Here is a 27,423-nt window from a genome sequence, read left to right on the forward strand (position 1 = left end):
CTAGGAAATGAACGGGATACAGGGACAATGTCTGGGCAGAAACCTACTGAAGTTTCAGTGAGAACTTTTTCACTCAGAAGCAGAGCAGCTGAGCTTATACAAAGTATGTTTTGCATTCTCTGTTTTTAAGGAGCATAACGAAAGACATGAAATACAGAAAGCTTCAGAATCTGAAATATCAACTTCAACTAAGTTAAAATTTAAGTAGTCTGTCATTTTGTACCATTTTATTTCAAAGCACATGTAAACAAACAAGTTTTACCAGATGAAACTACAAGAATGATGGTATTTATAAATAAATTAGGAAAATAAAGAAGAGTAGTCCAAAGCTCAAGGATAAAAGATGCTGCATGCCTTTCTCAGGACAGTCTCTCAGATCACTATAAATAGCAGTGAAAGAAACTGTGTGTGTGACTCACCACTTCATCTTTGTCCTCAGGAGTTAGCTGAGCAGAACTTCTTTCTTCTTCCTTCTTGACTGATCTCTCATATAAATCACTGACAATGAATGAGGGGTAGTATCTGTCCTTTAGAGTTTCATAAACATCTGCCTGTATTCTGTAGAATACTTCAATGCCTTTATTTCCCACAAGACTTTGCTGTATTTCCTTATAAAGGGATTTTTCCACAGGTATTTCTCTGCTTTCCACAAAAAAATTCTGGTAAATTTCACTCACCAGTTGAGGTATTTCAGCCTAGGAAGCAAGAGAGAGGGGGAGATAGAAAAGAATAATTAAAATATATTGAAAATATCAAGATGACTCAGGACCCAGGTGCACAATTTGAAGGATTATCAAGCTAATTTCCTATCCAAATGTATGAGAAGACATCTGTGAACCTCTTACTGAGATCAAGCATGCTGCCTGCCTGTGCACCTCTGCTAAGCAATCCATTTTGCAAGTTAAGTATGAATATTTGTTAAGAGAAGAAACAGCTGTGCCCTAAAACTGCCAGAGCTTCCACACCCACCCTTTTACATCTATGTTCCAAAAGCTGGCATTAAAAGGAAGAAAAGTGCTAGAGCAACAGTGTGGTCACCATTTTAAATTCAGATGGTAATGCTCAGCTGTATCAGCTCTCATGTCTTCTGCTGAATAGAATGAATTCACTTTGTACATGATTATAATTAATTTGTGGGGAAAAAGGAAGAAAAAAAAAAGGAAATGAGGAAAAAGGCACAACTGAAGAGAGATTTACTAGTACAGGAGGCTGGGTATTTTTACCATCTCCCTAAACTGGACTTAATTAAAAAGGGTTTATCCACTCCCTCAGTATGGCACAATGTTCTTACCTGTCTCATCTGACAATACCACAGCCACATGACTACAGGACACTACCTTTTTGTAAGATGCCTCTGTAGTGGCAGATATATCCATATGTACATACATCTTGTTTTGAACAGGAAGAGAAAAATCACAGCTGAGAGGTCAAAATGATTTATAGTACCTTCTCAAATCATGAGCAGTTTGTAAGTCAAAACTGATTTACTGAACTCTCTTCAGAGTGCCTGACAAACTGTTTTAATCAACTCTCTAGCTTGAGTTGATTGGCAGTCATTTCTTCAGGTTGTATTAATGGTTCACTACTCATACTCTACAGCTTCTCTCTCTGATTATAGGATGCTTTATATTTTCCAACTGACTGGAATAAGAGCAATAAAATTACAGTGAACAAAAACTAACTGGCAATCAATAATGAAATCTGTATTTCATGCTAATGTGAATCCTGAAGTTGTAATTGCTTCCCCCAAAAATCCACTACCTTGGTCACAAACAGCAAATCTGCCCTGTACAAATTTCTCCTCTGCACCATTGCTTCAGCGTACTTGTTGCAATTTTAAGTGATATTCCCAATCTTTGTTTCACAGTTCTAATTCCTAAGGTATATTAGCCAAAATTACAATGTAACATTGTCTCTTCTCTCTGTCAGTAGTGTGGCATTCCCGGAAAAAAACTTAGCTGCTACAAATTAGGGAAAGGTCTTTCAAAGCAACACCTCTCCTCCAAAAAGATTTTTAGAACATATATTCACACAATTTCATTGTCTTGGATTGAATGGGCTACCTGTAATTGGCAAAATGAGAAGCATATGTACAGACTATCCAACTGGAAAGTGCTTCTAGGTTTCACATGAACTGATACAACTAAAGCCTGCATGTTTTACTGCATGTTTTTTCTCTGGTGGAGGAGGGAAATAATTGTATTCCTTTTGCATATAAAGTATTCATTTTAATAGATGTTGTTACACTAACCAACAATAAATGACCATCAAAACAGCCCACAAATTTTAATTGCAATGTTATCCTCAAATACTGACATGAAGCAGTTAAAAAAACCAACAAATTCCTTAGAACCCATCCTATGCTACTGGCATTTTAAAAACATAAAGGCATTTTCTAACATCAAGATCACAACAAACAGCGTCATCAGTGTACGAAGCCATCTAGGCTTGCAATTCCTTCCACCTTGTTAGCATTCTTCAGATTCTCCACAGACTCCCAAAGGCTGATCAAAGCCATCTTGTCCATCCTCTCCATGTAGATCCGGAAGTGCTCTCGGTATGAAGGGTTGGCCAAAATTTCTTCAAACTGAAGAATCTGAAGAAGGGAAAACTAAGAATAAAAACTGGAAAAATGCCTAATTCTAAGTCCTTTCCTTACAAGGAAAATAATTTCACTATGCATCCCACAAATGTGTCCTAGATTCAACTACACAGACCTCCTACAGTAATACTTTTGCTTCATTTAAAAAAAAAAAAAAAGGTGCTTTAAGTACTTAGAAGATAAATTCATCTGTGCTTCTATCAGATAGTAAATACCTCCACTTTCCGATCAGGATACATTTCAAAGGACTAAGATGGCATTTCATGTAACTCATGAAATGCTACTGTCAAAAATTTAACTTCCAATGTTCCTGCAAAGCAGAGGAGCCAAGCTGAAAGCTAAATTATCTGTTCTTTACTTGTTTCAAACACTAGCAGTTTCTACATCACAGCCCACAGAGCTTTGAGATGCATCTCAGTTATTCCCAGAGACACAGAGAAAGATGGAATACCTTGGCTGCTAGGGCATTTTAGTGGCCAGTTCCTTCTGTTATTGAAAAACATCTATCAGAAATGCAGTCAGGAATGAGTATGTTCTGTGATATGATGGTCAGAACTTTTCCTAAATGAGGAGGGTGTACATCAAGCAGTAAAGGAAATTAAACACAGACTTCCTGTACCCATGCAGATGCTGCAGCCATTATGAAGTTGCATTAAAAAGTCATTAATACTTCCTTATCCTCTACTGTTTTTGTGAATCCAGGCCTTTTCTTTGAGACAAACACCTGAAAACAAATTAAGAATAATAATACAATTCTAGTCAGCATCAGAATACCTCCCTCTCTGGGAAGACCACATGTTTTTTTCTAAACCTAGTACCTGTGAAACTCTACAACCAAATTACATGTAGAAAAATTAGTTTCCTTGTCTCAAGCTACATGTGAGGAAACCACCTACATGGACACATACACAATTACTGGCACAAAATCAGTGCCTTCACAAACCAAGCTAAACACGGTTCTTTAACTACTGCAGTTTTCTATGCTTTGTCTGAAACAGCTCCCTCAAATTTTGGGCAGTGTTTAAGTAAATTATATTTGTCTGCTTTGAAATACTCATTTACATCTTTAAAGTTGCCCTGTGACCGTCATGCGCCATTCTTCTCTTTATCCTTTACCATACCAATATCTTCTGGATATGACTTTGCTCTTAGCTTTAAAACTATTTAGATATATGAACATCTGCCTTTCAAAGCTCACTCCGTAAACCTCACTGAAAAGCATAGAGTACCTTTTTCAAGCTAAGCTTAATACAGAAATGGGGATCAGGATGTCAAAAATATCAACACAGACATGGCAATTTATAGGCCAGCCTGTGATTTAGCCTCATTACTGTGCATCATCGTATTTTCCATTCAATCACGTTACCAAGGACAATGATATGAAAAACAAGTGTAAGAGAGTCTTCCAGCCACTTGAACAGATGTTCTCCCCATCTCAGGGACTGTCAGCTCTGTACATAATAGCAGAGTTAGTAAATCACAACTGTGTGCACATGCTGTCACTTCTTGTACAAGAGGTCACCTTGCTCTTTACGTTCCTATTATCCAAGATACACCCACTCCAGCTGCCAGCAAGGAGGGTAACAAACAAACCCCTCTCAGAAGTAACTGGGGCTAAGTGCTGCTGCAGGGAGCAAAGCAAGTGCAGCCATCTCTCCCACCTAACAAAGGGCCCATTGCAGCAGTGCCCCATAGTAATCAAAGCACTGGTGCCTAGCAACAGTGTTCAATAAAATCTCCTAACAGACACCTTGCAAACTAAAACAAATAAATTAACAGGCAGAAAAGCTTATTCTCTTGCAGAAATGAGACCTCCTAAACATTTTCTTCATTTTTTTCCTTTAAATCTGGACTATCCTGGAATTTTTTTATTAAATATGTTACCAGTGCTATACTAAAAACATACTTCAGCTGCAATGCCAACAAATGATAGACAAAAGATGGTTTAAGTTTTGAGGTGAAAAATCATAAAATGCATGTGTGCTGGTTTTCTCCGTGGTAGAGTTAACTTTTGTAAGAGGCTGGCAGGGGCTATGTTTTAGATTTATGCTAAACACAAGCCTGGTAACATAGAGATGCTTTTGTTTTTGCAAGATGCCAAGGCCTTTTCTGCTTTTGGTACTGCCACTGGAGAGCAGACTGGGGTTGTATGGGAGACTGGGAGGAGACACAGCCAGGACAGGTGACCCCAGCTGACCAAAGGGATATTCCAGACCGTACAGCATCATGCTCAGTATGTAAAGCAGGGGACGTTTGGAGTGATGGCTTTGTCCTCTCAAGTCACTGTTGGGTGTGATGGGGCCCTGCTCTCCTGGGGATGGCTGAACACCTGCCTGCCCATGGGATGCAGTGAATTCACTCCCTGTTTAGCTTTATCTTTGTGTGTATGGCTTTTGCTTCCCTGATTAAACTGTCTTTATCTCAACCCATGACTTTTCTGGCTTTTACCCTTCTGATCCTCTCCCCAGTCCTGCTGGTAGGGGACTGAGCAACTGGCTGTGTGGGGCTTGGCTGGTGTCTGGGGTGAAACCACAACAGTCCTTTTTGGCATTGAACTATTCTGTCGATCTTCCTTCTTTTTATGATTTAAAGAAGTAGTTCTGCAGTAATTTGTAATCCTCAGCAAAAGATCATTTTATGATTCAGTATCACCATGGATTAGAGCACAAAACACTAAGCTATGTTGGCACATACACAGGCATTAGGGCATGTGTACACCCTCAAATCTAATATCCAGTTAGCAGATATAATCTTAGAATTATGAGCCTCCAGAGCAACCCTTCAAATCCCGTTAACTCAAGAGCAGCTTCCGGGTTTGGAAAAACCAGAAGCTTTAGTGTTGCCATATCAATTCCCTGCTTCAACAGGAATGTAACTTATATCACAGCTAGTCACAGGCTCTGCCTACGACTAGGAAAGAGTTAGATTTTTCTATTTATTTTCTTAAGTGGGGTGCTTCAACCAGCATCCCTAGCATGTGCCCACAGAAGAGACTTGCCCCTGACCCTACAGAGGACAGACTTGGTCTTGTTAAATCCCTAAAGATAGTCACAGCCTCTCTCTGGACAGGAACATAGAACAACTAGGTAATTTAGGTCTGCATAGGCACCAGGCACAGATTAGATGCACTGTACAGTATTTCTCTGCAACACACCAGATTCCCATTCACTACAACCACATTGACCTATAATGAATATTCCAAATAAAGCTGGTAATAGCACTGTAGATGGTTGGGATGAACAGCATTTATGTCATGAGAGGAAGTTTTCTGCTGGGAAAACAGCATACAATCAGACCCGCCAAACTTCCAGTTGCTGCTTTGGATTTTTTTTTTTTTTTTAATTTGTAGAAGCTGGGAATAAGTGGAATGTAAAAATCAATACTGATAAATATCTTTTTCCAAGATACATTTAAAAAAAAACCTTAACTAAAGTTTTCCATATATTGACTAAAATTAAAGCATGCATTTATCTTGTTATGCTTTAAAAAGAGGCAAGTCATCAGAAGACTGTCTCTGTCACAGTAATGTGAACAAAATGCAATAATTATTTAAGTATTGGGAAGTATATACTGACCACATAGGGTACCTGAGTATTTTGCTGTACATACAGTAATGTAAAAGTCTCTTCCTTGAGACTCACATGTTCACAAACATACTTCTGTCATAAGAAAACCCATCTCCTAGTAATAGGGTGACAACAGTGTAGCTTGTTTCTTAATATTCCCAGATTCTGTACCATAATGTATTCTGACATTACATAATCTTACAGTCTGAAGCTCAGAAACCACTGTGAAAATCTGGTAAGTCACCAGTCAAATCAACATCTATCCACAGATGCAGTGGAAGTAAGATCTTCTGCAGGAGTTTCATCTTGGTCCTTATTAGATGGATTATGAACATGAGCTTGTTCCACTTCAAAATACACTCGGATGGTTTTCTTGCTATTTCACAGCTAGTTAAGGGTCAGATCCGCAGACCCCCTCCTAGAAACCACAATCCACAAAACAGCTCCACTAAGAAGATGCTGTGACTATGTCAAATCTCACAGACAAGATGGTGTGGTAGTTGTGCCCAGCACAACAAAGGAAAAAAATCATTCACTGAATATTCATAGTGAATGAATTCACAGACAAGAATTCAACTAATTACTGCAGCACTGTGCAGGCACAGTTTCTAAGGAAAAGGACTAAAACAGCACTGACTATAAAGAGATGCTTTATATATTACACTTACTCAGACTGCATTTTCTCCAAAAACAAACCTAACAACTTGGGCAGAGTTTAAATAAGGACCAGAGATAACGACAGAATTCAGATTCAGAGAGCAACTGTAGTTTGTCTGTTTGTTTATAAGTATTTGATTATAATTCACATATTTAGGATTTCCCTAGTGAACCTGGATTTAGGAAAATTAGGTGAGTGAAACAGGTACAAAATCAAATGCATCACAAGACTGCCTAATCAAACAGAACACTGACAGCTCCAAATAATCCATCTCCATATATAAGCCCATAATTAGAACATACATAAGACTTTTTACCTGCAATGCCATTACTTCCCTACTACTGCAGTCAAGAAAAAGCTTTCTATATGATGGATAAGTGAAATCAAAATACAAGTTTAATTCACTAGTCAACTCCTTGTTCAACTACTACCAAAAATTTCCCAAAGTTAATAATGTATTCAAGCTTCTCACTACACTCAGATAAAATATTTATTCAAAACACCATTAGTAAATGCCCATTTCTGACCCATTTCATGGAAGTTGAAGAAAGGAAGGCAAAAATGCAGTTTCTTCTACAAAAGCTAGCTCTGCAGTTTAGATGCTACCTTAACAGAAAAGCTGTCACAACTATACTCCAAGGAGTCTAAGGGCCACCAGCTGCAACCTACTAATGTGTCTCATCTACTAAATCCCAAACAATGCCTTTCTCTTTTGCTTTGAAAAGAGCCTGAGCATCCAGTCAACACTGCCCAAATAGGACGGGCCAACATCCAAAATAACACCAACTGCCTTAAAATGAGAACCCAGACTGCAGCTACCACAGTGCCAGAAGAGGATGGAAAGAAGCAACAGTGAAGAAAGACTGCTTCCTCAGCCAAGCCTTGGGCGTTTTTCTGTGCTCAAAAGGGGACAGCATGGCCTCCATCTCTCAAACAGCCTCCCACAGCTTCTTTCCTGGCAATGCAGAATCAGGGACAAGAGAAGGGAGAAACAGTTTTCCTATTTTTCACACTGACATGACTTTAGAGGAGTTCTAGGGCTTCATCACAGTAACATCAAGAGCTCAGAAGCAAAACTGCCTCAGATGCCACTGTTTACACCATCACCACAACAAATGCCTGTGCAAAAAGTCATTATTGCTATTAAAAGTACCATTAACTTAATATTGAGCTGCTCATTGGCATATTTGCAGGATATAACCCCAGGTCAGCAGCTCTCACTAAAAAAAAAAAAACATTGGTTTATGAAATATGCAACATCAGCTTCAAGAATTAATTTTATTTCAATTATAATATTATATTTTATTTCTATTCCTGACCAATCCATGCCCCTACACAGTGCATCTTCACTACAGACTCCATTCTTGGACAATCTTATGTCCCCTTGTATCTATCCAGAAAAGTTCATAATGTCTCAGCAGGCATCAAAAGTGGCATCACTGGCTCATGCTGTGGTGCCACATGCTCCCGTCTCTCTTTTTCTCCTTGACACCGCTTGCTACACCCAGCTTCAGGAAAGAGAACAACAGGACCTTCTTGGCACAATCTATGATACACCATCTGAAATCATGTTTGAAGGACTAGTGGGGAGTAGGGAACCATTGTGTTTCAGATCTTACTCAAGAAAAACAAAATACAAGAAGGAATTATTTCTACATTATTCTACTTTTTCTAACACGATACTAGGTTACAATTATTATAAGGATAAATGAAAATTAAAGATCCCTACATGAAGAGATAAGCTATCTCATACCTACATGAAAAACGTAAAATCTATCTTTTCACATTTGAATACATCAGCTACTGTGCTTTGCCCAAAGGGAATAGAGTAGATTACAAAAGAAGTCACTAAATTTTTTAAAGATTTGCAAGGCTAAGTAGTCATTTTATTTTTGTAGATGCTGGCCAACACAACAATAATTACTTCTAATTCCAGGCTACAGTGGTATTGAAAACCAGCATTCAGTCACAGCAGCTTTATCAGAGTTTTTCTGCACAATTGCCCTGAGTTTTGTCAATTGTCTTTCACAAGTGTTTACTTTTGAATAATTCAGTATTTTCAAAATCCACACTTATTTCCTAAATTAAATATAATGAGGGCCAAAAACATACACCGGCAGTCTTTTACTTGAAAGCAAGTTGCTACTTTCACAAAAGCTGCTATCATGTCCTTATTAACTCCCTACAGGTGGTATGTCTGAAAAATCACACGTGCTTACAAGCCATACAACCCTTAATGAAGTTTTCACCCTGTGCAATATTCCAAGCTGAGCAATCAATGGGTCTTTCCAAGTGCTTCAGTAATCTTTTCCCAAGGTAAAAAAACCATGAAACCATGCACCAATTAATTTATACTTGACTCTTGGGGAAGGGAGGGATTGACCACAGTGAGGTAACACGATCCAGTGGTAACACATTTAGAAAGGCCTTCAGACAATGCAATTTATACCTTCTGACTTGGAGGGCCATCGCCTTCATCAGAAATGCCATCTTCCTGCTGATCATAAGCAGGCCCTCCCAGGAGCCTTATTCTCTTCTCACATTGCTTCTTTGCCACTGTCAGCTGATTAATATACCTCTTCACATTGCGAGCCCTTAGTAGGTCAGCTTTCATTGCTGCAGTTTCTTTTCCTTTTGAATCTAACAATAAAGCAAATCAGAGACAGTATTTTACAACAGGAAAGCATCATTGTGCCACTGCCTTTGTGAAAGGCAAATCAGAGACAATATTTTACAACAGGAAAGCATCATTGTGCCACTGCCTTTGTGAAAGGCAAATCAGAGACAATATTTTACAACAGGAAAGCATCATTGTGCCACTGCCTTTGTGAAAGGCAAATCAGAGACAATATTTTACAACAGGAAAGCATCATTGTGCCACTGCCTTTGTGAAAGGCAAATCAGAGACAATATTTTACAACAGGAAAGCATCATTGTGCCACTGCCTTTGTGAAAGGCAAATCAGAGACAATATTTTACAACAGGAAAATATCACTGCCTCTATGAAAGGCAAATCAAACACAGTATTTTGCAACAGGAAAACATCAATGTTACCACTGCTTCTGTGAAAAGCAAATCAGAGACAGTAGTTTAGGACATGAAAATATTGTATCACTGCTTCTGTGATCTGTCTGATCAAAGCATCTGTCATTCATGAAACAACTATGCTCATCAGTACAGATACTAGCAAGTTTGTACTTGAAACAGAATGATGATTTTGAAACATTCTACAATGATAACACAAGGGTTTGCACAAAAAAGTTGAGGAAAAAAAAAAAGCCTTGTTCAAAGGATAGCAAAACCTGACCCCTCTAGCTCTCTTTTTATAGTTTGTTGAAAGACACAGCCAAAGATTTCTAGAGGATGTACATTTATCAGATGGCATTAAGGAAATTACTAACAGCCATGGCACATGATAACACATGGAGCTGATGGCCTATTTACCTTACTGAACACAGCACTGATTGCCTGGAGTCACAAGGGACTGGGTTCTCTTCACCTCAGCCCAGCATGACACATTCCCACACATCTCAATTGCAAACCAAACTTCTTGTGCCTGATGTGAACAGCATATCCCCTCCAGACAACTGACCAAAGTTCACTCAAAATGGTCAGATGACTAAGAAAAACAAAAAAAAAATCTTATAATGCCCTGCCAAGACTGCACAGTACTCTTAAAAAGTAATGTGAAGATGACCGTCAGCTGAATAAGACTTAGTAACAGCCAGTGCAATGTTGGTGTAGTCTACATTCCATCCTCTTCAGCTAATTACCAGGGTCTAAAAAAAGAAGCAGCAGATAAAGCAGATATAAAACCCTACTGTGTGGAAATAATGTTTAATATCTGCAGGATGCAACTGACTCACATTTATACACTGATTTTATTTTCCTCTTGCTCATGCTTCTTTGGGCTGCAGCCACTACTCAGCAGCAAAGTACTTGGCTTTTACGTGGCTCTGGATTATCTGATTGCTGAGGGACAAACAGTAAAGATCTATTCTACTACGTTTTCAAAATATTAAATAGCAAAATCATGTTGATAAAAACGGCATTCGATTTTCACTGCTGCTGTTAAGAAACAACTACATGGTTAAGTTTGTGAATGCACATACAGCAAAAAGGAAATCTCTCAAATTATTTGAAATCCCTGTTTTTAACAAGTTTCTAATACGTTATGGCATCTTCTCCTTTTACAGCTGTTTTTACCCTTCTATTTCCCCCTCAAAGCCACATGTAAGTATTGCATGCAACTCTAAGTTTTGTCTTTCACATACTGAAGGACAACTCAAGGTATATGAAACTCCCTGAAGTTCTACACATAGCTGAACCCAGATATTCGGCCATTATCTTTGCCCATACTTTTAATCTCACTTGATTTATATTGGTAGGGATGCCTCCTGATACAAATGCTCTTAGTATTTTAAAGGATGAGTATCATTTGCATCTGAACTGCCACATAATAGTGAACTAAAGAAATGATACTCACTGAAGCAAATGATAAAATTATTTTACTCCCAAGAAAAAAAAAAAAAAAGCCATCTGTTTTCCTGGCATGTTATCTCCACAGGGAAGTTAACAGAGCATTTAATTTAGTGTTTCAATTCCCTAAACAGAGGTACCAGTATTAATGAGAGAAAAGGAAAATACCTTAAGGACAAAACAATGCTCTCCTCCAAATCAAAACATTTACAGCTATTACAAATACAGGAACAGAAGTTTAAAGTCAAGATTGAACCCCAACCTTTTCCCTGCTGCACCTGACTCTAAGATGATTTTTCAGAAGTTATCAATTCTTTCAATAGTTTAAATGCTTTGGGCTCAAAATGCATACTTGAAATCCCACACTTGTGAAAACCCACAAACAGAACAATGCAATGATCATTCAGCCTTCTTAAAAGAAAAGTACCCTTCTCAATGGAAACAAGGCATTCTAGAAGTCTTTTTCAAAGCACACATGTTTACTTTACTTGAAATCTTATCATCCTGTAACTGCAGCAAGCCTCCAGGAGAGATTAATGAGCCTACCATTTCCAGTGATCATTTCCCATCTTAACAGAGATCCTTCAAAAACATTTACCTCAGCTCTTCATACCCGAAAGGAGCCACTCCACCCAAGCATCACTCAGGGCAGTTATTACAAAGATTACGCTGTCAGCCTGTTTCTGCTCCATGGACAAACAGGACTAGTCACCATGAAAGCCTGGCATTGACGTCCTTCACAAATAAACAAGAGGCTGATGAAAAGCAGAGCAGCACAGAATGTGGCTAACGTGCTACTGTGCAGGAAAGTCAGCATGGAAGTGTGGACTAACACTAACACAGCATCACTCCCCTCTTCCAAATTATGAAAGATAAAGACAGCAGAAATCAGGAGGAGCATTTTCAGCTCAAATTGCGAAGGTTAGCTGGATCATTGGTTTTCTCCAAACCCTAATCTGCTTTTGCAATTTTCGAGATTTTCAGATCTAAACTGTTCTGCTTTTGTCTTATTAAGCACTATCAAAATGATATTTCAATTTATAAAGACATCTCTTTTTAATCTATTCTTGTCTGATTCCACAATCACCAAAATACTGAGACAGAATTCAGAGTAATTTTTCCCATTTCTGAGTATCAGGAAAGATGATGCTCATTACATTCAGGTATCACTGCATAAACCCAACAAAATCAGAAAGGCACAAAAGGAAAGGCCTGCATGTATTCTCACACCCTCCAACAAGCTTCAATAAATGGAACAGAAGTAGATTTATGCTACTAAGGCACCGTTTCACCACAATGCAAGAGGGGAAAAAGCATCATTTGAACAGTATTTTTCTTTAACTTGTAACAACTTTGCAGTTTGGGTATTTTTCTAAAGAAATATTATTAAAAACAGAAGTCATTCCTCATCAGCAACACAAGAAATATGCTACTTTGGGATTTTCTCCCCACAAGCTGCATACATGTTTACCAGCAGCAATCAAGCAGAGCCTCCATCTCCAAAGGAGCAAAGTCTCTTTTACTAACTTCCTCCAAAATAATTCTCCTTATCTGGGGAAATTTTGACAGGACAAGCACTGCCATGGAGGAACTTCAAATCCCAAAAGGGTACTGTGCACCTCTCCCAAAGGCAACTAAAAGCAATTAGTACCAAAAGCAGAATTTCAAACTCTGCTCATCAATCCACGGTTGCAGATAATTCAATTTGCACCAAACAACATTAAAAAATGGTTCAAATGAGCTAAAACTTACCAAGTAATCAAAGCTATGCTACCTGTGCAAATTTTATTCTATGCATTTTTGCACATCTGCAGTAATTTCTGATAAAGCTTCCACATCTTCTAAATCACTCATAACTATCCTGATATGAGCTAAGCTAGAATTACTACCCCAGAAGCTTATCTTAGAGCCCACCAAAACAATTTCTGAAAAGTAATTTCTCACACCTAATTTGCTCTCCTTTGTCTTTCCCCCCATGGTGGCTCTGCTACTTGAGCAGGCTTTTATCTATTAAATACATTTAACTGAAGCACATATTCACATCATCCATTTTTAAGTCAGAATATGGGGCCTTCCAAATTGTCATGCCAAAAAATGTCACATTATTACCCTTAAACACACTGAAAGATACACAAAAACAATTTAAATTTGCTTAAAGCAGAAACTTAAATTGTATTTTATACCTGCATGATCTGTTTCCCTCACTTTTCAGTACCAGCAGAAAGCAGAGATTTCTCATTTTACCTGCAGTTATATATGGCAAAAGCATGAATAAAACAGCAAATACAAGTTCTTGTTCCTCTGTAGCTTCAGTAACTACAGATCCATGACACCTGGCTGTCTGTACAACAGCACTGACCAGCCCAAACTGTCACCAAAGGAGCAACACACATGCTGCCCATCACAAACTTTTTTGCAAGATTTTTTCCAAGACCCAGGAGGTTAAGCACATACAGGGCATCATAAATGCCATGCTTAGTATTGAAGTAGTGAACACTGATTTAGCATTTTTGTGTAAGTAGTAACTAGAACTTTACATATGACTTACAAGTCTTTACAGACCTCCTCCAAATTTTAGAAACCTTGAATTACAAGTTTTAAAGATTATGCAGGCCTGGAAAAGCATTTATTAAATTCTATGAGAGCATGAGAACCTTTAAGAACTGCACACACTCCCCTTCTACTGCCCAAGGTCCAAGGAAAGGGAAAACCAGCTCTCCTGTAGTCTGACAAGAGATTAAGTAAAAACAGTGTTAAATCCAAAACACTGCTACAAACAGATGTGGGAAAAGGGACTTACAGGGAGACCATGGACAAGTTAGGTGCTGATCATTAGCAATGCATAGTACAACACAGCCTCCTACTCATAGCCACAGCTGAGAAAAATAAAAAGTCAAGTGGCAGTAAGGTAACTTAGTTACCTGAGTAACTGAGCCTGGGAGTCAGTATGCACTACACAGTAAAATAACATCCACCACAGGTAGCCTCTGTCTGCAGGTGCTTGCATCCCCCTTCGGTCACAGCTGATCAGTCAGCCTCTTCCCTCCCTCTTCCACTGATCAGCATCTCTCCAAACCATAGGAGAACAAGATGCATTACCATCACCAGCAGACACAAAGGGTCTCAGGAGCACAAAGAAAAGTTTCCTCTACAAAGCTGATTTGAAAATCACAAATAAAAACAAATGTATAAATAAATGGATTCCCTCCACACTTACTGCTTGAGCATGACGTGCAGGCATAATGTCAGCTCTTTAAGCCTTGCCAGAAAACTGTGCAAAAATAATTGCATATGAATGTTTATTCCTGTGTGGAGGATGAAGGCTGGGGAGGAATCATAATACAGTTTTGACATAATTAAGTTACATGGCTTCTGTAACCTGCTGGAACACACAAGTATCCATTATACTTCACTTTAAATTACCATCTTAGCAAAACCCACACGTCACAACCCACATAACTAAGCTAGCCCACAGCCCCAGGTTTTTTTTTTTGTCAAAGGCCCTTTTTGCAGCTGAACATTCAAGCCTCTTTCAGAACCATGGCACCTGAGGCCTGCCCCACAGACAGTTCTGTTTCTGTGCCACTTTTCAGCTTTGCTTATAAAAGCAAATATCTAGACAGTGGGAAGGCTCAGCAGGAGAAATCTGCTGCTGCAACGCAGCACATCTCTCCACACAGAAATGGCTGCTTATTCGATCCGTCTCACAACCCCTGCTTGAAAACGAGCAGTTTTCTCAACAGGGATGCCCTGGGGTCAATTACACTCTGGTGTCTGAAAAACAACCCCATCCAGTCATCCAAGGGTGGTTTCCAGTCAGGCTGTGAAGTCATGTGTAAGGTAGAGGGCATAGAAAATTAAAAGGCAAATCAAACAAATCCCTTTACAAAAAATCCTGTAAAAAAAAAAATATCTCTTGAGAGATTTGCTCTGTGTTGCCCTAAGACAAGGTGCATGCATATTTTGGGTTTGTTTAAAAAAACAGCTAGTAAAAGAGAACCTTGCTAACATTCTGGTAGGATCCTGTAATGCAGTATCAGTATAAGAAGAAACAAAAATGTGTCTGTTCAAATTAGAATCAGTGTATTTAAGCAGCTTCCCATGCACGTTACAGCAGATATCAAGTTATGATAACAACTTACTTTTGTTGCTATTTCCCAGTTGGTGTTTTTGAAACCTTTTCTTTACAAAAATTAAGATTTACTCTTGCTTCTAGAAACTTGCATATCATCTGTCATTCATGCTATAATGCCCAATCCAGATATTTGTCCTCTTACAAACTGCTTTAATATATCAAATGCAGTAAACATTTTCAGATAAGCATTTAGAGTCCTTCAAAATCTTTAGCAGGTAAGCTAGGTGCAAAAAAAAAAAAAAACAAAAAAAAAAAAAAACCAACAACTAAAATACTTAAATTCTAGCTTAAATTTTAATTGGTTCAGTATTTAGAATGAACCTGTATAAAAGTAAGATGAGGAGAGTTGTTTACAGCTAAAGGTTTAGGAGGATGTGAATCTTTTAACCACAGCGCATGTGACTGTATGGAAGGGTACCATCTGAAAATACCAACAGGAAGAAAAACCAAACAAAAATTAAACAACAACAACAAAAAAAAAAAACCAACAACAACAAAACTACCACCAAAACCAGGCTGCCTCCTACAGCCACTGCTTGAGTGATCATGACCATTTTGGAAGAAGATACACATGAAGACACTTTTGGAGAAGTGAAGCAAGGCAGATACATCTACACACCAGATTCTGTGCTTTTGTGCCAGTGTAAATGAGGGAAGTAGTGCAGTGTCAGTATGCAAGGTAACAGCTTCTATTTACAGTGGCCTGTACTGCTCCAAAATAAACTAGCTGTGCCTCTGGAAACAATAATGCTGTGTTATGTTTCTTAATCAACTTCAGCAAAGGCCAAAAGCAATTCTCCTGACCAAAGAAATTTGATCATCCCCTCGCAACCGGCATCATACTGCAAACCTCTCACATTGCTTTGTGTCTCAACATTTTAGACCTTTGACTACAATGTCTCCTTGTCAGGGAGTCAAATGCAAAACTTACTGCTTAACATGAATCAGATGCTTTTGTATGTCTTCATTTGCTCTCTTATGATCATATGCCAGAAGATTTAAGTGAAAGAAAAAACCCTATAACGTGCCATGTTTTAACAACAGAGGATTTAATACAATGATGTTTAGAAACACTTTGAAGTACTTTCTGATTTTATTAGAGCGTCCTAACAGCTAAATATTTTGCCAATAGGTGGCACCAGCACTAGTTAAAAACTGTAAAGAACCCTGTCCTTACTGAGCAACAAGCCTTCCTCTCCTACCTTACTGGGCACCAACATTAAATGCATACTTGGGTATCAACAAATAAAATAGTAGAAAGGTCAGGTAACCATAGCCCCTAGGAGCTACAGAATGAGACTGTGCAGACACACTTTCATTTTCCATAAAGCTTACATTTAGTTCCTCACCATTAAATCCAGGGGTAGCATTACACTGTAGCATCCAGAAAAGGAAACATCAAACTGTGATGCTAAGTAACATGGTAGTCTGTTCTGCAAGACTTTAACAATCTTTATGCTGAGTTTTTTGTTGGCTTTTGTTTGTTTTGAGGAGGGTACCACAGTTTTTCCTCTAACTTTCCCCTAATTAATTTATTTTTAAAATTCAAGAACAATTAGATTCATTATCACAATAGGTAAAATGCCTCCATCTCCTTTAGAAAAAATAAATCACAAAACAGTCTTCAGAACCAGATTTTACCCCTCTACAGTTTTGACAGCCCTCTTAAGAGTTTATTGTACATACACAGAGCCTGAAAATTTTTGGTAGATGAAAATCTGAATGGAATAACTAAAATTAAAAATCTACCCTAAATTTGTGTGAACTATAAAAAGATTGTATTTGCGTGCCTCTGCTGGCATACGGTTTCACATGTGTCAAGCAAAAATACATCACCTTCCTCAGACAATGTGCATAAATAACCACTGGCTATTTAATAAACCAAAGGTTAGCCCCACTAGTCCCAATGGTTAACAGAGACAGCAGTGGTAATCAACTCTTAAATGATATACAAGGTTACGACCATAGGAGTACAACAAAACTAAAAGTCCACATCATAATACAAAACTTCAGTGCACCAGCTAGTGAAATTTCTGTTAGTTTTGTTTAGGGATTCTTTAGCACAGGTAGAAATCAAGAGCCCATAAAAATGCGGAATCAACTTTACCACATACCACCAGCTCTATAATATTTTTGTATCTGTTCTGCAGTACCAGACAATTGCAGCTTAAAAAAACCACACCTGTTTAGGACTTAGAGCAGTAGATATTTAAGCAGATAAACTGAAGCAAAATAGAGGATACTTAATTAATAAATAAATAATATTTTTAAAATATTAAAATTGCATATTAAAATATTAAATATTAATAAAATATAGTTATATAAATATTAAAAATTAAAATTAATAATTAAAATAATTAAAAATAATAATTAATAAATGTAGGAACCTAAACTGTATAAAAAATATTCCCCAAATCAATTTTTGTCTCAAAAAGACCACTGGTAGCACAAATGGAAATACAGGCTTAGCAAGATTTGATTTTTCATAGTGTTCTCAGAGTTAAATTCCCTGTTCTCATTTTAGTACTTTATGAAAATGGCTTTCCATTCAATTTGCTTTTATTTGAAAAATATTAGTATCTATTTGTATAATGTACACTTGAATAAAAACGAGTGCCTACTTTCCTTTTATCTTGGTTTCATACAGGCAAGATACCCTGCTGGAATGGACATTTAGCTCTATTTTAGAGTATAAAAAAAAAGCATTATTGGTGTTGACAGCCTTATACTTTCCAAAACTTGAGCACAGACCTCAAGCTCTTCAGATTGCCAAAAATTTCCCCACCCCCACATCGTGTTCATTTTCTGTTTCTGCATTTTTCATTACTTTTTAAAGTCTTCCTTTCTGGTACAAGGAACTAGAAAAGGATTTTATGTTTTTTAACCTAGAGAGATATAGAGATTACATGAGAACCTAACATCTTTTAAATTTATTTATAAAGAAATTAATTTTACTATTTGTTGACTTTTTATTATGCATTGATACAACTAAAGTATAATGGCCTAACCAACTACCTTAATTTTGCCATTAAGATCGCCTCCTGAAGATACCTCAGTTTCTACATATTTTGAGAACCATAAAAAGCAGTATATGTAATAAATGTAAGGACAACTGTAATGTGCACTGCTTTTAAAAAGGCAGCAATTGCCAAGTCATTGCAGAAAGATTTAAGAGCACTCTTTATTGCAACTCAAAAACATAACACATTAAAGAGTCAAAATAAAGTCAGACTGACAAATTATGCTGTATCATTCCTTCTCGGTTTCAGAAAGAGAACAGACAGATTTTGAAGAACTGATTGTATGAAAAAGAGGGGAAATGTGATTCTCAGCATATGAATTTGTAATGTCAGAAATCCCAGTTGCAGCAAGTTCTGAAAACAAATGCACCATAGATATGATACATTTCTCATGATCCATCAGCTTAGATGAAGATAGGGTGGGGAGATAATCATACCATGTGAGCTTCTGGAAGATTCAGATATATGAAACAGAACCAAAATACTAAAGGCATAACATTCCTAAAATCTGTCTAAAAAATCCCCACACACTGATTGCATACGTATGGTGGGAGTTCAAACAGCTTTACAAAATGAAAACAACAGATGTGACTTAAAAATGTAATCTTACCTTTTTGTCTCTTCACTTGGGGAATATTGCTGATTGTGGTTGCCTGAACTATTTCCACTACAATTTGATACCTAATTTTAAAAACAGTAGGGAATAAGGGTGAAGAGAGGGAGGAGAAGAAAAAAAAACATGGTATTATTTTTTTACAATGTCAGTATACTTAAGAATTAATAAAAATCAAAATACTTCTACTTTCTCCTCACCTGGAAACAGATTAATTGTGCAGTATACCTGCAACCTAAGGAGCAGTGTGCACACTGAGCAGGGAAAACATTATCTTGAAACAAAAAGGAAACATTCAACTAACAGTAACACTGCCCTCTTCTCTCAATTGATGGCACTGCACAAACAGGTAATATTCAGTAAACACAATATAAAGTCATATTCTAAACATGAAATATAAGTTTTCTGTAGGAAACCAGGATGGTAGTTCAGTTTAAAAGAAAACAGCTGTCTGTAAGGTTCTTCCAGCTAATCCACTCAATACATACATATAGCATATATAAATGCGTACAAGAAACAATTACACTAAAATATGTAAAACATCAAAGTACTATACTCCAGGAATAATTAAAACATGCTTATGACCTAAAACTATACTACACAATAGCAGAAGTTAATGCAGCTAGAAAACTGGATTTCAAGCAAAACTCATTATGTAACTAACAAATACTATGCACTCAGCAAAGAAAATAACTGTCAGTTAAGTCTTTCATAAATGTCAAAGCTCTGGTCATAACACTCAAATTCCTTTCAAGGCACTTATTTTGGTAGCTATTAATACTGGTAAGAAAGCAAGTATTCCAGTAAATTTGCTATCTATCAAGTTAACTCTCAGATGAAAGCTGAAGCCTCACAGAAAGGCTGCTATTTCTGTGACTGTTTATTCTCCATTTAAGAAACAACATATGACTCTTAAAACATATTTCCCTTCTTTCACGCAAACTTTTTTCACCAACATCACTCAATTCCCCCCCATTTATCTTGCCTCCTATAACTCTTAAAGGATTTTGATTGTCTGACTCTTCATTCACACAGTTTAATACACACAGCAGACACTCACGACAACATTTTCAGACTTTTTTTTTTTGCAGCAAATTCTTCAATTATCAAATTGAAATGCAAAAACCTGTTTGAAAGCCTGTAATTTTCATAACACTACTTCCCTTTGCCATTACTGTATTTTGATTGTTTCCACCCACCACCACAGCTCTTGCCCAGTCCATCAGAGGAACAACAGCCCCATAGTAAGGGTGGCGGCGTGGTGTGTAGGAAGTCCCACTCAAAGACTTCCCAAATTATTCAGAGCAGCTCACTTGGACTTTTGATGCATTGATTATGTGATTATGTAAATGCATTGAAATGACACTCATTCACCTCACCCAGGTGTTGTAGGCTAACTGTGAAATCATGCATTTATCAATCAAGGTACATGTGCCAACTGCACACAGAAGGTAGTTCCCACTTATCTTGCAACTTTTTTCCTTACAGATTTACTCCCATTTGCTCACATCCACAGTTTCACATGCTTTCATTACCAATATTTAACACAGCACCTCTTTTTTTCCTGTTCTTTTATTACTTTTAAGTATGGGAGATGCTTGGAGTTACATGCTCAAAGATACTATTTATTCTGCTCCTCCCAAGCACCAGGCTCTTGCTGCAATTGTTCAGTGGGACTGCCATACAACACTGCACCACAGAAACACCCCCTAGCTACACTGCCAGACCATGACCCTTTTTTCCTGTAACTCTGTTCCAAATGTCCCAGCTGCTAGATATTCTGTGGTGTTGGTGAGTAAACATCAAGGACATTTTAAATGTCATGTATTAATTTAACTTCAAAGAAGTGAGTGTACTTGATAAACTGGACCCTTCATGGTCTTAAATGCACATTACTTCCTTCTTCCCTGTTCCCTGTTATATTCATGCACTTCTTTCATTTCTTAGGCAAAAGATAATATAGAGCCAGTAGTAATAGTCTTTCTTACCATGAATTTTGTGACTTTTTGCTGCTATAATAATACATATCAGAATAAATACAGTGCTGATCCTGAGAGCAGAATAAAAACTATCCACCAGCTTATTTCCTTATCACCATTTGCTCTCAACTATGTTTTTAACTCAGCATGTCTTATCTCTAGTCTTTAGTCTTCTTCTGACAAAGTAAATGTTTCACATCTGATGCGAAAATTCATCTTTTCTTCCTTATTTATAGCAGAATTCCAATTAATCCATGCTAACTTCAGTCTGAGGGGAAATGAAGGCAAAATTTCACTGTTTAACTTTTTCTTCTTGAAAGACAGAGACAACACTCTGCGAAAACTTGGTAAAACAAGAATAAAAGTCTGACAACCTTCACAAGAAGCATCAAAGAAATGAAACATTAAAGAAAGAGTGAGTTTGAAGGACACTTATGTATAACCATACAATGGTCCTTTCTGTGAAAGCTTTGCTGGCTTTTCTCACTGCATTCATCCCAACAAATTCAACTTTTCAGCTTGTAAAAGTATGATAGGAATACAAATTTTAAAAAAACCCACCCTGAAACAGCTCCCCAGAAGTCAGAAAAATTCTTTTTATTAAAATAACAGGTCCCCAGTTTCCCTACAAAAATGTAAAGGTATTTCCACAGAAACAATAGTTATGTTCCAAGAGATTAAATGACTAAATGTTAGAGGTTCACTACAGATACAAATAAACTATGAGTCCTGAAGTTCTCTGAAGTTAATATTAAGTAGTTACTGCATCACTTAGATACATTCCAAAAATAAAATCCATAAAAGCAATGCAGAAAATCAATATTTCTTCTTAAGGTAGTGCTTCAAAGGTAGGAGAGCAATAAGATTTAGAAAATCCTAGTACCATTATTATCCTTTCAGGGAGAGCTATTTGCACAGCAGAGAGCTTTACACTTGCTTACAAGAAGACCTACATAGCCTCCCTCTCTTTTCTGACTTCCTGGATGAGAGCAACACACACCTTTCACCCCCCAGGTTTCCACTGAACCAGCCAGAGGTCTTCCCTACCTTCCCCACCATGAATATCTGGCTATAATCACACGCAAATTTCTAGCAAATTTCTGTTAATGGAATCAGTCTGGAAGGATGCCCTATCAGCCCTCCCTCCTGTACTGTCACGTGCATACATCAAGTTGCAGCCAGGACTCCATGCCCTCTTGACTGTGCTCAGTCAAGAGTCTGAGGAAATGTTTATCAGTGTCTCATGGTCTCTTGAACTTAGCAAGGTATTTTATCTTTATTTTATTGAATAGATAATAATCAATCCGCAAAGATAAGCATGACAGGAATGTTTACTACAAAATCACGAGTTCTCAGCAACTGTAGTGCCTTTGGTTAAATTTCCCTCAAAGTTAAGCATAGACCAAGAATTGGTACAGCTTTTATGTATTCTTTACCAAGATGTTATGTGGCAACATTACCAGTAACAAGAGGAGGCTTAGATTTCACGAATGCCATGTACTGGCTTAGAACACTGAAAAATTATTTCTAAATAAAACCAAGAAAAGGAATTCTTGGTGAGCATAATTACTCAGGATAGCATCTAACTGGGAAACTCTGTTTAAGTAAAACATGCTAGCAATTTATTTGTTGTAAGAGAATTGGAAGCATTTTCCCCACTCCCATTACTCCAACAGACTCTTACTGTGCTTCTCAGGAATAAGCACACAACAGCTTATTTGTTTCTTCCTATTTAACTCTTTCTTTATAGATTTCCCCTGTGGTTCACTCTTGTGAATTACAGCTAAGTACCACCCATTTCTTTGTTTTTTTCAATCCAGATAAGGACTACTGTTTAGTTTTCTTAATGCAAATCTGCAAGCTTTCACTGGTTAATCATGAAAGCTTTGCCAAATAGACTGCACAAATTTGAGATGGCTGCAGGTTGGTCCATCTCTCTCTAGGTGCTCCCACAGTGCTGGAGCACAAAAAATTGGAATGCCTTCTTCCACAGGAAATGTTCTGTAACCACTATCTCAAAGACTGGCTCTGTACAAACAGAGTAAGGAAGAACACTGACTCCAAAATCAATTACTATTTCTTTTTAACAATAAGATACATTTTCTCAGACATTTTCCAGTAAAACACTGATCAGCTCACACTGATCAACATTTTGTAGTGTGTAGAGGAACACATTTCAAGATGATGGCAATTGGACTTCATGAACTAGAAAGGACAAACCTAGGTGCAGCCAAAACCACATTATTTCATAAAGCAGATCTGCTCTCTGGTATTAAAGAATGCAATTTAAAGTGACCTATCAGCTAAAAAGAGAACACACTGAGCATTAATGTGCTTGAACAACAACAACAACATAAGAGTTGGGTTTCTTCTGAAACAAACAGATCCATTAGCATGATTATGCTAATAAATATGTCAATTAGGTTTTAGGCAGAGTCTAATAGAGACTAATTTCTGCTCTCAGGAAAGGCACGCTGTCCCAGAGTAAAGAGCAAATTTTACAGCAGATGAACAATAAGTAGCCAAGCAACAGAATCATTTCACCATTACCTAAATGTATTTTCCTATTCCAGCAATGCAAGTGGTTTCAGAATCAAAAAGAACAAGAGAAAGTATGATGTTATTTACGCAGCCTGCATACTCCATCCCAGTAAGCCACCTCTTAAGTCTGATAAGGCCAAGCCTAACAGAAATTCAGGGTCACAAGAGATGACACAGAATTCACCAAATGTAATCAATATGCACGTGTATTTCAGATGCTGCTTCAGAGAAGTGAAAAAGCTGGCCTGCAGCAGCAACAGAGGGGAGTTGAGAAGAGGAAAAATTACCAGTTCTGACTGGTGGTAAGAGCTTAGGACAAACACTCCAGAAATGGTTTCAGGGGTCCTCCAAAGCTTTGCTCTATTCAACAGAACCAACTCAAGGACATCTAAGGAGGTTCTACAACAACAGTATCTCTGCTCCCTGCTTCCCATTCAGTTGTTTCTTATCCTTTCACATAAATCAGAGGAGAAACAGCTGTAAAGATAAGGCAAGAATGGGTCTTGGGCAAGCAGGCTTGAGATGCAGGTAATATATTAAGAGAAGTGATATAAGGAGAAAGAGATGAGACAAGGAGTGGAACTAGTATGAAAGTGAGCAGGTGCTATTTGCATTAGAAAACAGGAACATCAAACAAACTCATGATATGTAGGAGCTCAGTGATATTTTTTCTTTCTTTAACAAACTCCAAAGAGTTCACAGTCAAGAAGGATACAATTGGGAAACACCTCCCTGCAATAGTCCAGGAAAACCTCTCATCCAGTGCCCAAGTGTGCTGGAACTCAAACCCCTTCTTTCCATGCCACAGAATCACAGCAAGCTGTTCTGAATGCTCAGTATCCCTAAGGTCACTATAGTTCACAGTCACCAGACCACCATGGCCAGTCATAATTCATGAAGGTAATGAGGAGAAAACCATCTGCACTAATAGAAATTCAACCTATTTCATCTAACTCCACAGAGGCAAGTTGCAAAGAAGAGTTCAGTAAGCCTTTCATATATTTCAAGCATTTATCCCCTCCAAGAGTACAATCATCTCCAGTATACTACTAAGCAGATTTTTTGTGTTTTCTGCCACTGAGCTAAAATGCTGATTACATTAGAGTTCTAACAAATGTTGTAGCTTATCATCCTTACTATCTCTGCTTCACTGAACAAAAAGAAATGTAAAATTAAATTTAAAAACAAAAATCACAATTCATTCAAATGCTAGTAATGGCCTGGAAAAGAAGCATGTTTAGTTTTGAATGAGCTACAGTGAAACATTAAATACCTCAGTTGTTTCAGGAACTCAACATCAGAGCTGCTGTTAATGAGCTTGATGAACTCCTCATAAGAAGGAGCATATGTGTAGTCTTTCTTCTGATGCTCATTCATCTGTTCTCTGTACTCCAGCTGGCTGAGTAGCATTCGGTTAATGTAATCTGGATCACTCAGCAGTTCCACCACTGGTTTCAGTACTGGAGAGGAAAAATATTTTAAAACAAAATCCTTATGTTGAAGAATAACTGCTGTCGTGCAAATGAAAACTGCAGATAAAAGGCAAAAATAAATATCCAAGTTTATAAAACATCAAAAAAATCCAAAACCAGTCTTCTGGACAACATAGTACATTTGAGATTGCACATACTCTCTTGATAAAACTGGTTGCTCTGTTACAGAAATTGATGTACATTGACAAAGCTGAGCTCTATTTGGAAAATTCCAAGTGTTTTCGTTCCTTATGCTGTGTGCTCTGAAGGCTATGACATTATAGCCAGTATAAATCGAAGTAAATTGAACTGTGTAATATACTTGGGACTCCATAATTTCTGAATTGGATAGTGACATTAAAAATGCGTACTTTATTTATAAAGTGTAGCTGATAAAAGCAAAATAGAAATCCCTCAATTTAAAAAACACACTGGATAAATCCAAGTGTAAAAAAATATATTGCATATAATGATTTAGTTATAGGATCCACAGATTTAAGGATGTGTTTATTCATCCGAATGAAATATGAAAGGCCAGAATTATTCATATAGTCACTATAAATAAATAGCAGAAAGTTGTGTTAAGTATTCCTCTGTGAAAAAAACAGGGAATGAGAAAGGACAAACTGTATTTTATCCTGAAATGTGATAAACAGCCCGGCATCAAATCATGAGAGTTACATAAGTTTATGCTTGATTTTGTGAATATAGTATCTTACTGGCTGTCACGTAAATTAAATTTCAGAATGAAAAAGCAGAACAAAGACTTATACATCATAAATGTTGTAATTGCTAATATTGTACATGTACAAACGCTTAATCATCTCTTATCTTTGATCTACCTTTTGTTGCAAGTATTTCTGCAAGGACTATGCGCAAGCTGACAGACTGGACATCCTTCGAGGGTAGGAGACAATACACCAAAACGTGAGAACATTTTTGCAGAAATCTTACTTCTTCTTCAGCACTCTTTAAGCAGGAGTGCAACAAAAAAGGTCTTGGTGGATCTTCCTGCCTAGAGGGATAAAAATAAAAAAAGAGAACTTACACACCACTTGTATCAAAAGTCATCTATGATCACCAGTTGCTAACTGATAAAAGGCTGCAGTATGAGCACAGGGTGGGTGCTGTGCTCAACACACACAGCACATGCTGCTGGGTGAGTAAGCCCATGATGCACACTGTGTTGTTTGCAGACTCCTCACAAAGAAGTTTTTGGATGACAGCTCTGAAAGAAACAGGGAGCAAATCTCCCTCACCTGGATTCTGTGCCCAATCGTATCTAGTTTATCTTCTTGCAGGTGCCAATGGTTTTCTGGACTTCTCAGAACATGTTTGACTGAACTCCTTAGTGCAGGTCACAGCTGTACCTTTTCTTTATACAAAAACAGCTGCAGAAGCAGAGACAAGGTACCCTAACAGTTCATTTATGGCCACATGCCTGATGTGCTCCAATCCAGTTTAACAACAAGGTGACCAAACCAGTGGCTCCAGACAGACAGACACAGTGTCTTCTGAGAGGCACCACTGTCATTTACAAAGGCAGCCAAGACTGGTCATCAGTAGAAGGCTCTAAGGTGCTACAAAGGCTTCTATCTGTCATGTCTCATATGAATACCTCCTCCTATTTTCCATAACATCTGCTTTCTTCCCAGAGCTGGAGGCTGCCATCCTGGCTAAGCTGCTATCCTAGTCAGCTGACTGTTACTTACAGAGCTACCCTAAGCCCACTGCCTCTGAAAAACAACCAAGAATTGTATACAGTCAAACCAAATGTTTTCAGTTAGACATCACTATAGGGCCAATAGTGACAGGTGATATTGTAAAACGACTAACTTTTGCTAGTCAGTTCAGGAGGATGAAAATATATTGGAATAGTAACAATAACTCTGATTTTGTTCTACTAATACAATAATTTGTCTTAAGGAGACTAAAATGAGATTTACAATTAATTTTCAGAAAAAACAATGTGAAGATGACATTTGGATTTGATTTGACTAATGCCTATAACTCAATCACAAATCAAATGTTTTGTTTACAAACACAGATCATGAAAGTTGTTTCAATTGTTCTAGGTAAGACAAATTTCAAAGTAAGTCCCTTGGAATATCTTGGATACAAATACTCTTTTCTGAGGAGTAGTGGTTTATGAAGATGATGTGCAATCTTCATCATCAACCAGTCCAGGTGATGCTGACTGAGCTCAGAAAGCTGTTTATCTTGTTCTGGTAGGATCTTTCCTCAGGGGCAGCTGAATACATAGCTATTTTCCTCAGTGCATTTCTACTACTCTTGCATACTCCAGACATGTCCTGAAGCCTCTTCAACACAACATCAAACATTCCCTGTCATGTTCTC

General features: G+C 37.6%; 1 protein-coding gene across 2 annotated transcripts in view; it reads right to left on the reverse strand.

Moving 5' to 3' along the window:
- SNX25 (sorting nexin 25) overlaps positions 1-27,423 on the reverse strand; it is a 68,547-nt gene that overhangs the window by 21,349 nt on the left and 19,775 nt on the right. For both annotated transcript variants that reach the window (XM_062493578.1, XM_062493576.1), the window contains exons 3-8: positions 25,908-26,080; positions 24,867-25,053; positions 19,071-19,141; positions 9,276-9,457; positions 2,465-2,596; positions 404-695 (exon numbers count right to left, since the gene is read on the reverse strand). In XM_062493578.1, the coding sequence (XP_062349562.1) occupies positions 404-695; positions 2,465-2,596; positions 9,276-9,457; positions 19,071-19,141; positions 24,867-25,053; positions 25,908-26,080 (1,037 nt within the window). The remainder of the gene's footprint in view (positions 1-403; positions 696-2,464; positions 2,597-9,275; positions 9,458-19,070; positions 19,142-24,866; positions 25,054-25,907; positions 26,081-27,423) is intronic.

This window comes from Cinclus cinclus, chromosome 5 (assembly GCF_963662255.1).
Source record: "Cinclus cinclus chromosome 5, bCinCin1.1, whole genome shotgun sequence".
Lineage (NCBI taxonomy): Eukaryota > Metazoa > Chordata > Aves > Passeriformes > Cinclidae > Cinclus > Cinclus cinclus.